General features: G+C 36.8%; 1 protein-coding gene across 1 annotated transcript; it reads right to left on the bottom strand.

Annotated features, from left to right (window-relative positions):
- Nucleotides 1-294: 294 nt before the first annotated feature.
- On the bottom strand, nt 295-762 carry LOC145260204 (uncharacterized). The gene has a single exon (XM_080118028.1). The coding sequence runs from the start codon at nt 760-762 to the stop codon at nt 295-297; it is 468 nt and encodes a 155-aa protein (XP_079974154.1).
- Nucleotides 763-14638: the final 13876 nt, after the last annotated feature.

Genomic DNA, 14638 nt, shown 5'->3' with positions numbered 1-14638 from the left:
TTTGAAAATGGTTGTTGTTATTTTTAGCATGCATGATCATGGCATATTTCCGGGAGTAAATGGTTTTGTGTCTGGCTCTGCTGACCAGTGGGTGTTACTTGCAATAACAAAGGAGTAGTGATTTGCGACTGCAACAAAGTCTCCTCTTTAAAAGTGCTAGGTTGAGGGGGATGATCCTGTATCACATTCAGATTTGTGTATTGGAGACAAAACGATGCCAATGGAGCTGCAGAATTTAGTAGATGCAGTATCACTACCAGCCTTTTGAGACCTGCAGCTCTCATCGGAAAGGTCTCACAGCTGTAGAGAAGGATTACACAAACAAGCGCTTAATAAATCCGGACTTTCCTGCTTATTGTGATCTTGGGGCAAAACCACAGACGTGGTTGTAAAACAATGAAAAGCATGCCAGGCATTATTGATTCTGACATTGATGTCGTCGTATTCCTGACCCGTGGCAACAAATATTGAACTTAGGTATTTGAAGCGATCGACATCTTCTAGGGTTTCCTCATTTAGAAAAATCCTGCTTTTCTTGGACAGTAGGAATCCTGTGAAGAAGATTTTTGTTTTCATAGCATTTATCTTCATATCAATCTTAGATGTGAAGTGGTGCATTTTGTCTATGGTTGTTTGGATCTCAGTATAGTTTTTTCCGAGAATGGCTATGTCATCAGCACAATCAAAGTTAGTCAGGAGAAAGTTGTGGACAACAAAGACACCAAGAAACTCATGCAGTGTGGGTAATTCAGTAAATGGCATAGTTAAACAGTATGGCCACAAGAAAACAACACTGCCTAACTTCAGAGTGGATACCAATGTATCATGTGTGTGTGTGTGTGTGTGTGTGTGTGTATACTTCTTGTGTAACTTTGATTCTCGGCCATAGCACCAAATTTTTGTGCACACGGATTCTTTGGCTGAGTGGAAATCCATCTGCATGCTTATCTCCCCTAGTGCACCTGTTTTCATGGAGTCAAATGCTACAGCAAAATCTACAAAGCAAATGACCATGCACTGTTGGCAGCACCAGCATTGTTCAAGCGTTCTCCAGAGTGTAAAAATTTGACCTGTTCAGCCTCTTGCAGGCTAGAAGCCACATTGGTTTGGAGGAGTATTACAGTCATCTGATCATGAACATGAAGACCTTTGATCTGATATAAAAAAAACTGATGCCCCTGTAATTGATACGCAAGCGTTGATCATCTTTCTTGAAAAAGGGAAGGAGAACCATATCATTACTGCTGAAACTCAATGCGTTCAGCTTGTCCTAATCTGAAAAAAATACCATTTTTGAGCTACTACATATTGTCTTTCTGATAAAATTATCAGATCAAGAAATTTCATGTGTAACTGTTAAATTTGTATACGAAACTGATCTCCCACTTTAAATTCTACATTTCGTAAATGTGTAGTTATAAAAAAAAAGCAGTAGTGCTGTGTTGTTGTATCATAAAGGGGATCGTGTGTGATCGTCTAATCAGAGTTAACGTTGTGTGATCATCTACATCTTTTACACCTCAAATTAAAAAAACTAAAGTTCAAATTAAAAAAACACAACCTCAAATTAAAAAACACAACTTCAAATTAAAAAAAACTAAACTTCAAATTAAAATACACAACTTCAAATTAAAAAAATCCAAGTTCAAATTAAATTAAAATTTTATTACATGATAGATAAACCATTTATTCTCCAACAGGGAGGTCCTCTTCCCTGAGACATCTAGCGTGATGGCGTTGAACCCGATTACAGAATGCCTGAGACATGGCAGGAGTTACCACTTGGTAGGCTCGGTCGATGGCGGTCTCCACAAGACGAAGACGGTGCTCCACTTTTGTGATATCTTCCGGTTGTGGCACATGTATAACGCTCGGTAGATCCCTCTTGATGACGGCTTTGATGGCTGACCAGGCCATTTCGATGGGGTTGAGAGCCGGGCTGTATGGAGGCAAGCGAATAAACTCCACTTCTGCAAAAGCTGCCTGGTCGTGTAGTTGTTCCACTCGGGAATGGCACGGGGCGTTGTCAATTACCAAGGCTACCTGTCCGGCATCATATCCCATTGCGAAGACAGAATTGAGTAGTTCTGCAACCCATTGGTTGACATCCGGGTGCTTGTAGGCGCCACGCCTGCGGGTGAAGTTGATGAGTCCCTGTTGACTAATACCAGCAACCATGTGAATATTTGGACCTTTCGAGCCTGGAACATGTAGCACCACTCTCTGGCCCCTCGCGGATCGTCCAACGGTCCGAGTACAAAATAAGTTCACGTTTGACTCATCCAAATACACCACATGTTTACCAGCTCCCAATGCGGCCATAACCCTTTCTACATAGATACGACGTTTTACCTTATTCTCCGGAGTGTTGACATTCTCGGCTTGCTTGTGAACCCGTTTTACAGTGAAGAGTCTACCATCGAGATGGTTATTTATGGTAGTAACGCTGATTGGGGGGTTGATTCCATGCATCTCCGAAATCTTCAAGGCCAACTCCTTGAGAGTGATGGTAGGATCTTCTCCGATTATATCAAGCATGTTGTTGACCATGTCCGGATTCACTTTCCCATGTCGCCTTCCACCCCGCGGCTTATCCTCCACGTCTTGCCCCTTGGCCTGTTTATTCACCCAGGCGTACGCGGTGTTCCTATTCATCCCACAGTACTCTGCGACAGTTGTCCAGTCCCTGCTATTTCGAGCGGCTTCCAGAATCCGACGCTTAGGAGAATTTCGATTGCGTTTGTACTGACCACGTACTGTGCCTCTCTTGACTCCTCTACTTGATCGCACAACTACCGGAGATCCATTGTTATTTTCCATATTTTAAATTATTGTAATGTTAATTGTTAGAAACTTTTCTTTTTTTATTGTTGCGAGCAACTACAAGTAATAGTGGGTAATTTGCATAAGTGATGTTATGCAAATTACCTTACAAAGTTTGAGTATGAATAATTCTAACATAATGTCACGTGCTTTTAAATTGAACTTGGGTTTATTTAATTTGATGTTGTCTTTTTTTAATTTGAAGTTATGTTTTTTAATTTGAAGTTTAGTTTTTTTAATTTGAAGTTGTGTTTTTTAATTTGAAGTTGTGCTTTTTTAATTTGAGGTGTAAAAGGTGTAGTTGTTCAGTCTATTTGTTCATATGCCATTGTGTGTGTGTGTGTGTGTGTGTGGTACATGTATTTTAGACATACCTTCTGCATCGTGGATGTTAGTCCATCTGAATTAATGTCGTCTTGAAGGGGAGACTGGTACCTCTTTTGAGGACGAAGATTCATTTCACTCCAAACAATGAATTGGTTTTATAGTTTTTATTTCACTTTCCAGATGTCTCACAGAAGGATAGAAAGTGAATCTCTGGCTTGCGTGGTACACGTCAGCGTCCCCCCCCCCAGTGAAGGGGAGGAGACGACTGTGAAGCCGTCCATCACCTTCTAAGTCCAAACCAAATCTCCTCGATTCAGCTAACCTGATCACGTGACTCACATGCAATCCGATCAGCTGATCCTGACTTCCTGTCAACGTGTCTACAATATAATTTACACAGACCCCCTCCCTCTCTCTCTCGATCCATTCTCTAACAATAGTCAATAGCTCAAGAATTGTATTTTTGTAAACAAGTTTATGACATGGTGAATGAGATATTTGGCGTTATAATCAATTTACTATTACCTGTGAAATAGAAAAATAAAACACTTGTTAAATTAATTAGCTGACATCTATTATAGGAATCTCACCTGTCTGTTTAAATGTATGTATGTCTGTATGTCTGTATGTATGTCTGCCTAAAAATTTCGACAAAGGCCACAGATTTTCATGAGATTGGTATTGTTTTGAAGCTCAACCCTTCGGGTGACAAATATAAAAAAATTGGCTAAAAGCATTAATTCCTTCACCTTCAACTGGGCACTTTTCTACAGGGAGGGGTCATGTTTTTTCTGATATTTTCGAAAGTCATCCCCTCTTTTTGATTGACTAGTCTCAATTTAAACAAACATCAATTCCGGTTTGGTGATTGGCACAACAGCAAAGACATCATGTTTTTTTTTTCTTTCATGTTATTTTCCTCCTTCGTGATACGGGTTCAAACCTGCCTGCCTGCCTGCCTATTACCACTTTTTTTTTTTTTGCTCAATACACACCTCAAAACACTCGGGCAACGCTGGGCACCCAGGCTAGTATTGGTATAAATCCAAGATGGCCGTAACTGAAACTAGTTGATATAAAAAATGGAAGTGGAAAATAGGTCAAATGAAAAGAAGTACATCTTTTAGTGAGTTAGATAAAATAATTTACTTTACAATATAATTCTTTTTAAAATTAAATTATTTGAAAATAAATAAAGTCTTTTAATGCATCATATCAAATTCACTAAAAGACTTCACTTTTTTGGTCTGAACTTTTCTCGATTCCAATTTTTATATTGACTAATTTTAGAGACGCCCATCTTAGATTTATGCCAGTATGTCGCCTAATTTAACAAAAACGTTTTTCTGCCAATTATAATAAAAAATAGATTTTAACGCCAATAGGTTCAGCATGTCATAATCTTTAAAATAAGTACAATGTCTGAATTACTGCATATCATTTGACCATTAAAATTACATGTGTTGGGGAAACTACACGTTTAACTTAATTTATTTTCTTTACACTGAGTTTTTCGGCATATTAAAACGTAATCTAATCGCCTAAAAGAGTAAAACCTTATTCTTAAAAAGTTGATTTAGCGAACCTCTCTCTCTCTCACACACACACACACACACACACACACTCTCTCTCTCTCTCTTTCACTCTCTCTCTCTCTCACAGACACACACACGCACACACAAACAGATTCCTTAAAAATTAAAAGCACACACCAATCAAATCTCTTTATTAATAAACTATCAGACAATGTATCATGTCTTTGACCATTTCTAACGTAACTGATAACTTCCTATTTTTATTTTCTTACTAGTAGAGAAAGAGGCGCCCGGCCTTGCCTGACCAATTTTTATCATTTCAGGTTCACATAAACAGCTACAGCAGGTATTGGAATACACCCTACTAAAACCTGATTGTCACACTTGGTGAATTTCAAAAATGCAACCTGGACGTGAGGACACATTAGAAGAACGATATGCAATAAAATTCTGTTTTAAACTCGGGGAAAGTGCAGCAGAAATGTATAGAATGCTTCAGACTGCTTCTGAACCATCTTGCATGAACTGAGTGTCAGTTTTTGAGTGGCATAACAGATTCAAGGAAGGCAGAGAGTTTGTGAGGGAAGGAGTAAGGAAGTCAGAACATCAGAGTTGATTGGCCAAATAAAGAATTTCATGAATAAGGACCGTCGTGTGTCTATAGAGACAATAAGTGCACAGTTTGATGTCAGTGTGGGAACTGTTCACATGATTATTTGCGATGAACTGAAGATGTGGAAGATTTGCAGAAAGTTTGTCCCAGTGGTACTCAGAGAAGATCACAAACTATTTGACTAAGATGGGCATTAAGACAGTTTCTCACCCTTCCTGTAGTTCAGACCTTGCTTCCTGTGACTTTTGGTTATTCCCTAAGCTCAAGGAAAATCTTTGCGGCTGTTGTTATGATACAATTGAGGAGATGAAAGAGGCTGTGATGAGGCTCATTGACATGCTCACACAAGAGAACTTCCATGGTGCCTTCCAGAAGTTGTTGGAATGGTACAACAAGTGCATTGCAGCCGGAGGAGATTAATTCAAAGAGGACTAGAGTTTCATGTGTGCACTATCAATAAAAGTGCCCATACGGAAAAAGTTTGGAAACTTATTGAAGGCACCTCGCATATAGTACAGATTTCAAATGTTAAAAAAAAAAAAAAAGACTTGGGTGCCATCAGCTAGAATCGAAACCAAAACATTTAGTGCTCAAGCTAAGTTCCCTACCATTTGAGCTATCAACACATAGATAAGAAAGATTTAACATTAAACCATTTCAAGCTATGAATAAATTTGCACACGTCCAAATGTAGTATAAATATGCCAGTAAGTTGAAATTAACATTTTGCATTTCAACTTACCAATATATTTCTGTATGTCTTATTTATCCATCCAAACAAAGATTTTACTTTTTATAAACCATCTTGGGTGTATGATTACTATTTCCTTTTAATTTCAGTGTTATGTGACCAGTAGTTTATCGGTTAAATATTTACACACACATGTCATATATACGTGCATTTGTGATGTATTTGTGTTGTGGAACGGCACTAAATTAAATGTATATGTGTATATAGTTAAATGTACACCTGACACTAATAAATGTCTGTTATGTTCTTATCATAATGGACCATATGTACATATCTTGTAACATTGTGTTGTCCTCATCCTAACTGTCTATCTTACGGTCCATGACTCATATAGGTGTTAGTGCGTGCTTGCGTATCAGAACATATTGCATACACATACATGATGACATACCTGTTTCTGCTGTTGTTTCTTCTAGATGATTCGTCAACCGCCCATGGGGGAGCTGGAATCTGTTTAAAGGAACACTTCAAGACAAGACCCAAGACGATGTAAAATGTTATGTATTTTATTCACTTCCAGGTATTCATAATAGCAGAAACGAGTAATCGACGATCTTTAGCTTGAGGGGAATTATTCTGTCTCCATTTTGAGACTCCCGTCATGAAGAGACTCGTTTTTAGCCTACCTGTTTTCTTCAGTATCTCTAATCTAACTCCTAACTATGTTTGCGCAAACCAGAACACATGTCATGTGACATGTGACTTCCAGTCCCTAGTTTGACAAAGTTTGACAACTTGTCAAAACATGATGATTCAAGTCTCTGTTGTCCATTCATCGCTAGATAGATAGATAATTATGTAGATAGATAGACAGATAGATAGATAGATAGATAGATAGATAGATAATCAAGCCCTAGTCCAACACCTAACAGCTGCTAAACTCCTGACCGACAAACAATATGGATTTAGGCAAGCCCGTTCCACAGCAGATATCTTAACTGTAAATGTTAAGGAATAGAGAGAGGGAGAGAAAGAGAGAGAGAGAGAGAGAGAGAGGGAAAGAAAGAGGTGAGTTATAGTGTAGGCACGTTGGCCGGAAGTAAAAGATCAGCTGATTTGATTGCGTGTGAGTCATGTGATCAGGTTAGCTGAATCGTTGAGATTTGATTTGGACTCAGAAGACAACGGACGGCTTCCCATTGTCTCCTCCTCTTCACTAGGGGGGGGGACGAACGCTGACGTGTGTAGAAGAAGAACCCACACAGGCCGATTTCACTTCCACCTTCTGCAGGACATTTGGAGAAAGTGAAATAAAAACTATAGAACTAATTCCTTGTCTTGGAGTGATTGAATCTTCATCCAAAAACAGGTATCAAGTCTCCCTCCAGGACGAGAAATTCCAGATGATCCAATATCGAAGAAGCAGAGGTAGGTTCTGAAAATACATGTCACTCACACACGATTCCCTTTATGATACAACATAAATATATAAAATACAACAAACACTCATATCATATTATTAGAGACAATATAACAACACTCAATTTGGTGCCGTAAATGACCAGACCACCCAGCAGGGGTGGGTTTAAAAAAAAAAAAGAACTTCGGTTACCACGGAAAAAAAAACCCCCAAAAAACACAACGTTTTAAAAGATGCGAACAAAAAAGAAAGAAAAAATATTGTAGCTACACATAAAAAAGGAAAAGATAAAGAAAACTAAAGAAAGAAAAACAACAACAAACAGTGGAAAAAAATACATATATATATATACGCAACCGAAAAAAAAAAAGACACATTAAAATTATGTATAGTTATATTATATGATAATTTAAAAAAAAACCCCCAAAAAAAACAGATATATCAATCGACAAACTGATAACAAATTGGTGTAAAAGAAACAGAACACATAAACTTTAGTTACAGAGGCGAAACAAAAGGGAAAAAGAAATGAGATGACTGTCACGATTACCAGAGAAAAACGTCAATCGAATATTTGTTATGAATTTATAAGTTAAACAAATTATAAGGTTAAATTGTTGCTAAATTGTAAAAGCTTTGTGTACTTTTAGGAAAAGACAATGTGTATTTTTTTGTTTGTTTGTTAAGAAACAATGGATACTTTCTGCTAATGTGGAATTGTTTTTTTTCTCTAATTGTACGGGTTTTTTTTTCGTGAGATTTTTTTTTTCTGGTGTGGAAAAATATTATTGTATGTAAACTGTTTTATGAAATGTTTAAATGTATGGTTTTTTTTAGATTAAGAAAAAAAAAGAAGAAAAAAAACACAAGTGTTGTCTTAGGGTGATGGGATTCTGTGATTTCGAGTAGGATCAACATGGAAAAATCCATGGATGGAATCCCGATATGTTTCGCTGAGCTATATGCCTTGAAAGGCAGTCGCGGTTACCGACCAGGAAAAAAAAATTTTTTTTTCAATATAGCAAAGCGAAATATATTTCTGTCCAACATAAGGGAGCAAATGGAGTTCCCCTGACGTGGCATAAGTGGCAGTAGAGAAAATGGCAGAAAAGGCCATAATAGAAATCACTCGGATGAGTAAAAGGTGATAATTTTTTTTTCAGAAAACCCCAAGTGTTGGGTGACGTGGACAAATTTAGTTTCCATCGATTGTTATTTTGTGTTGAATTTCGTTTTATGAAGGATTGTCTGAAAATTTTAAGTGAGTCGTTTTTTGTTTTTAGAAACGACTATGTATTTTAATTGTAAATGTCTATATATATTTTGTAAACGACTGTGATTTAAAATTTTTTTTTTTATTTTTGAGATTCTGTGAGGTGGTCAAAGGTTATGTAAACTGACCTCAAAATGTGCTGACGTGGACAATTTTGGGTTTCCACGAATCTATGTTTTTGTTATTTGTAATTTTTATTGGTGAGATGAGACTTTGTGAATGATTGTAAGAATTTTTTTCTTTAATTTATATTTTCATGGAATTGATGTTTTCTCACAGCATAATTGTGCAGGTTTTTTCTTGTTCTTGGACATGTCTTTTTTTTCGCAGAAGGAGGAGGAGTGAATTTTGCCTTGTGGGATTTATTGAGATAATAATTAATTTATAAGTAAGAACATGTTGTTAATTAATTAATAATGATAGTAATAATAATGATAAAATGTTAAAAAAGAGAAAGAAATAAGATTAAGCAGTGTACGAAAAAAAAAGACACACTACTGGGTTGAATAAAGGGTCAACTAGTTCTTAAGTTTGGAAGTGTCAAAGGTTCAGTCGATATTTATTCTAATTTTCGAAATGGTTGTAGAATTATTTTTTTTTTGACGTTTTTTTGTGGGATTTTTCTCCGGATGCGTAATTCGGCGGGAGACATAGGAAAATGCTCTCGTAATATTATAAGAAAAATCTTTTATCTCGTATGAGTCATGTGCTTGTGGAAACGCGTTATAGCGTGACGAGAGATATTGTGATCTCTGTATGATTCTGAGATGCGAGATGGAAGCCATGGGGTCACAGAGAGTTGTTGACCTTCGAGGGCGCAAGGATTCGCGCCACATGGTATTATTTGTAGATGTAATTTCATTTATTTTATTTATGATTTATTGAATGATGGTGTGACAGTTCCTTTGCCAGTGGGGTGAGCTTAGGATTCCCTAAGTAAAAGTGGGTAGTAAAAAAAATATATGTCTTCGTCATACATTTTTATAAATAAGGGGGAAAGGAATGTTAAGGAATAGAGAGAGGGAGAGAGAGAGAGAGAGGGGGGGGAGGAAGAGGTGAGTTATAGTGTAGACATGTTGGCCGGAAGTAAAAGATCAGCTGATTTGATTGCGTGTGAGTCATGTGATCAGGTTAGCTGACTCGTTGAGATTTGATTTGGACACAGAAGACAACGGACGGCTTCCCATTGTCTCCTCCTCTCCACTGGGGGGGGGGGGGACGAACGCTGCCGTGTGTAGAAGAAGAACCCACACAGGCCGATTTCACTTCCACCTTCTGCAGGACATCTTGAGAAAGTGAAATAAAAACTATAGAACTAATTCCTTGTCTTGGAGTGATTGAATCTTCATCCAAAAACAGGTATCAAATCTGCCTCCAGGACGAGAAATTCCAGATGATCCAACATCTAAGAAGCAGAGGTAGGTTCTGAAAATACATGTCACTCACACACGATTCCCTTTATGATACAACATAAATATATAATATAACACGTCATCTCTTCTAATCCATTATTAGAGATGACACATCAAACACGCAACCCTTTATTATAGAGCAACAACGTAACATAATCTCTGAACACATATACCGTTCATTGGACAAAACAGGGGAGGGTAGAGTGGTAGCCCTCGATATATCTAAGGCTTTTGACAGGGTATGGCACTATGGTCTTCTAAGGAAAATTAGATCATATGGTATCACTGGAAGAATACATAATGCAATTAACTCCTTAAGTAAGAGAAAAATCCAAGTTATCCTCAACGGTCGTACATCTAAACAATATAATATAAATGTGGGAGTACCTCAAGGGTCTGTCCTTGGACCTTTACTATTCCTGATATTCATAAATGACCTCCCTGATAAAATTGTTTCGGAGATGGGTATATTTGCTAATGACACCATTCTCTATAACAGATATGAGGGGAAAACAAATGAACACATATCTAAGGAAATGGCAGAAACACTAGAGAATAACCTCCAATCTCTAATGGGAACAAAAAATGGATGGTCACATTCAATGCTGCTGAGACTAAGCTTGTTTCCTTCAATAATTACAAGAAACCTTCTCTACCACCAATAGCAATGGCCCAGAACACATTACTTGAAAGTACTTCTTTTAAACTCCTCGGGCTAACGTTTACAGGGAACATGAACTGGAATAGATACATTGAGAGCATTACTAAGGCTGCTGCAAAGAAGGTGGGCTCTCTCTATCATGCTAGAAAACTACTTATGCCTCAAAGTATCCTATACCTCTATAAGGCAACCATTCGCCCATGTATGGAGTACTGTTGTCACATTTGGGCTGGTGCATCTGCTGCTTGTCTCTCACTCCTGGACAGGGTTCAAAAGAGAGTCGCCAACCTGATAGGTCCTGAACTGTCATCTAAGCTTTAGCCTCAGTCCCATCGACGAAATGTTGCAGCCGTCTGCCTGTTCTACAAATACTTTAATGGTGAATGCTCTGACGAACTGCAAGCACTTGTACCTCTTTAACATGACTACCCCCGACAAACCCGACAAGCAACTAAGTCCCACCCCTTTACAGTAGATATCTCTAGGTGTAAGAAAGCCTTTTACTCCAATAGTTTCTTCCCCAGAACTGCAAGACTTTGGAACTCCCTTCCGGGATTCTGCTTTCCCAACTGTGCTAATATGCAGAAGTTCAAGTGTAATGTGAACAAACATCTTGCTACTCATCTCCCTTCATAATGCCCCTACAACTTATGTCCCCGATAGTAGCCCTCTACTTCAAAGTGCCACTGTGCCTTGTTTGGGGTGAAAATTAATTTAAAAAAAAAAAAGATAGAGAGATAAACAGGTAATTTACTGCTTCTGGTCAGCTATTCTCTAACATACATACAGTGCCGGCAAAAAGAAAGTCCGCACTTGTAATTTTTTCAAAAACTGCAAATTTAATGTATCTGCTTAAACAGCCTATACCTCATTTGATTTGCCTTTTATTCCTCTATAATTTTACCTGTTCATATTTGACTTTTAATTGAAATATTCTAGTGTTCACATCAATTTAAAAAAATAACTTCAAATTGAGGAGGCAAAAAGAAAGTCCGCAGCAACAAATTTGCTTAAAACCAGCTTAAATTATCGGCCCTAAATCAGTTTAAAATATCCACCAACAAACAACAAAGCATCTCTAATCGTAATTGTTGTTGTTTCAGGTTATACAACGTAACATTTAGTCTATATGCTACGACTTTCTCTTAGTGACGCCAGGAGCTCATTAATCTCCACCTTTCTGTTTTATCCAATCAAGAAATCGGCTGCAGATTGAAATGTGATGAGAAAACTGTACAAAAGACTGTGCAAAACCACCAAAACACTGGCAGTGTTCGTGATGCTCCTAAATCTGGTCGTACTGGAGTTACTTCTAACAGGGAAGACAATGCTATCAAGATCCGTAGCCTAAGAAACAAATTTGAAATGGCTCCCCAAATCCAACAACAGTGCAATCTTGTTAAAAAGTGCTCTGTTTTTACTGTCAAGAATAGATTAAAGGAATTTAATTTGCGAGGATATGTTGCAAGATGCAAGCCGATGATTTCTGTAAAGAACAGAAAGTGCCATCTGGACTTCGTCAGATACAATGCAGATCATGGCTCTTCATATTGGTATTAAGTGCTTTTTAGCAATGAAAGCAAGTTCAACAGGCGAAGCAGTGATGGTAGGTAGTACATCCATCGTTGGAAAGACAAAGAATTTAATCCTAGGTGCTCAGTTTCAACGCTAAAGGTGGTGGAGGTTCAGTTTTGATGTGGGGTATTATTAGTACCAATAGTCCAGGGCCTATAGTTCGCTTGCAAGGTCGAATTAATTCGACCAAGTATATTAATATGTTGACTGAGCATTTTCTACCCTACTTTGGTCGGAGTTTGGATGATAACCCCATCTTCATGCAGGATAATGTTCCCATTCACATAGCTGGCAATGTTAAGAGGTTCCTGGAAGAGCATGATATTCCGTGTTTGGATTGGCCTGCACAATCTCCAAACCTCAATCCTATCAAAAACGTATGGCATTACATCAAGCAATAGCTACGCAATGATAAAATTTCAAATTTGGAAGAACTTTGGACAAAAATTAAAGAAAAGTGGGATGCCCTTTCCCCGGAGTATTGCTGCAGTCTAATTCAAGGAATTCCCAAGTTCAAAGTTCACACGGAAGTCCTTAATGTGTCTGGGAGTGTTCTTACATAGCTTTTGTATCAAAATGCATCCGATAAGTACCGAAAATCGATAAGTGAAAAAATCCGATTAAAGAAGGAAGTCAGATGTTGAACAATGTTAACACTTTTATACAACCTAACATCACAAATGCATGTGAGAAATTTCATCACCGGCTGAGCAGAAAAGCCCAGACTGTAAAATCAACAGTAAGTTCTTTTATAAGATAGGGGTGCGTTCGAAATGAATGTTTCTTTTTAGAGCACAACTGATCCATGATACTTGACTTTTGCATTTTAAACTTTAAGCGAAGCCATTATTGACAGATAATTTTATATAATCAACAGTAGGTTCTCTACAGTTCAATGTAGATTAAGTCACTGCAGGGAGGCATGTGAAACTTCCTCCTGGTAGACTGTGAGGTGGGGTGGGGGTAGATCCTAACCAGAACAGGCAATCAATCAATTTGATTGAAAAATGATCTATTTCACAAATTTCGATGACAATAAAAGTATGGAAGGGTGGAACATTTGTTAATTCTCATTCAATCTCGAACAACGCCGGATCTCCCTGTTAGTGTTATGATATTTTGGAAACGCCCTCCTCAGATATATCTCACTGTTGTAAATGGGAACAGTTTAACGGTAGTAATTATTTTTTTTTTGTATTTTACAATCCATTGTTACGTTTAAACGTTTGAATGTTGTTTTAATTTCTATTTATAAAATTAAACTTGCAATTTTGATGCATGAAGATTTGCTCAGAGTTTTAAACTAAGTTTAAATAGCTTTCAGTGCTTCTTAAGATAGAGTCGACGAATCGATTTTTTTTTTTTTGTATATGTCGTTTTAAGCAAAAACAATATTACGTACGTAATTGTCATGTCGAAAATAGTAATTCATCCAAAAATTATGACAATTCATCAAGTAGAAAGTTACTTATAGTAAAAAATAAGTTTTACAGAAAATTGGGTAAAATTGCATTTTTCTTAGACGTTATAAAGTAGACAGTAAGAGCCTACAGACAGGGGACATAACTAAGAACGAATATTTTAGATTACTTATTCATGGCTGCACTATTAGGTGTATCAGAATTTTTGACACCCCTAACACGAAACTGCAAATAAAATATAAAAAATTTGTAATTTCTCTTTTAAAGGTGGGGTGGGTTATTTATTTTATTTATGGATTATACTTCCAAAATAAACTATTAAAGTTGTATAAAAAATAATAGAAATATTTAAAAAAAAATAGTAATGAAATTAATTGAATGTTACGAGTTCAGTATTTTTCAATTTTTAAACTTTAAAAATCTATCGAAATTTTTCTATTGGTTCTATTTTTACGATATTTTCAGGGTCAATGTGAAATTTTATGCTCTTTCCAATAAACTGAATATAATATTTTAGACAAACGTTTTTTTTAAATTCACGCCCCCCCATTTTCAAATGTCTATTAAAAAGTAAATAATTAATTTATGTACCAAAGTTTTATATATCACAAATTGAAGATAAAAGATCAATAAATAATATATTCAAATTTAAAACAAAAAAAAAAGTAGTGTTTTTTTTAGAAATTTGCCTGTAAAGTCCGAAGTTTAAAACCTTTTTTTTTTTTTTTTTTAATGAAACCTTGGTCCCTGCTCCTTTAATTGAAAAAAAAAATTAGGGTTTAAATTACATTTTTCGAGTAGTTATAAGCTTCAAAAGATAGCAGGTGGAATTATTCAATAGTTTTCACAAAATTTCTGACACTGCTACTGGACTTTGTTGTTTGACT

This window comes from Euprymna scolopes, chromosome 36, assembly GCF_053919585.1.
Source record: "Euprymna scolopes isolate OS-2025 chromosome 36, ASM5391958v1, whole genome shotgun sequence".
In the NCBI taxonomy this organism is placed as follows: domain Eukaryota; kingdom Metazoa; phylum Mollusca; class Cephalopoda; order Sepiida; family Sepiolidae; genus Euprymna; species Euprymna scolopes.
This window is presented reverse-complemented; position numbering and strand designations above follow the sequence as displayed.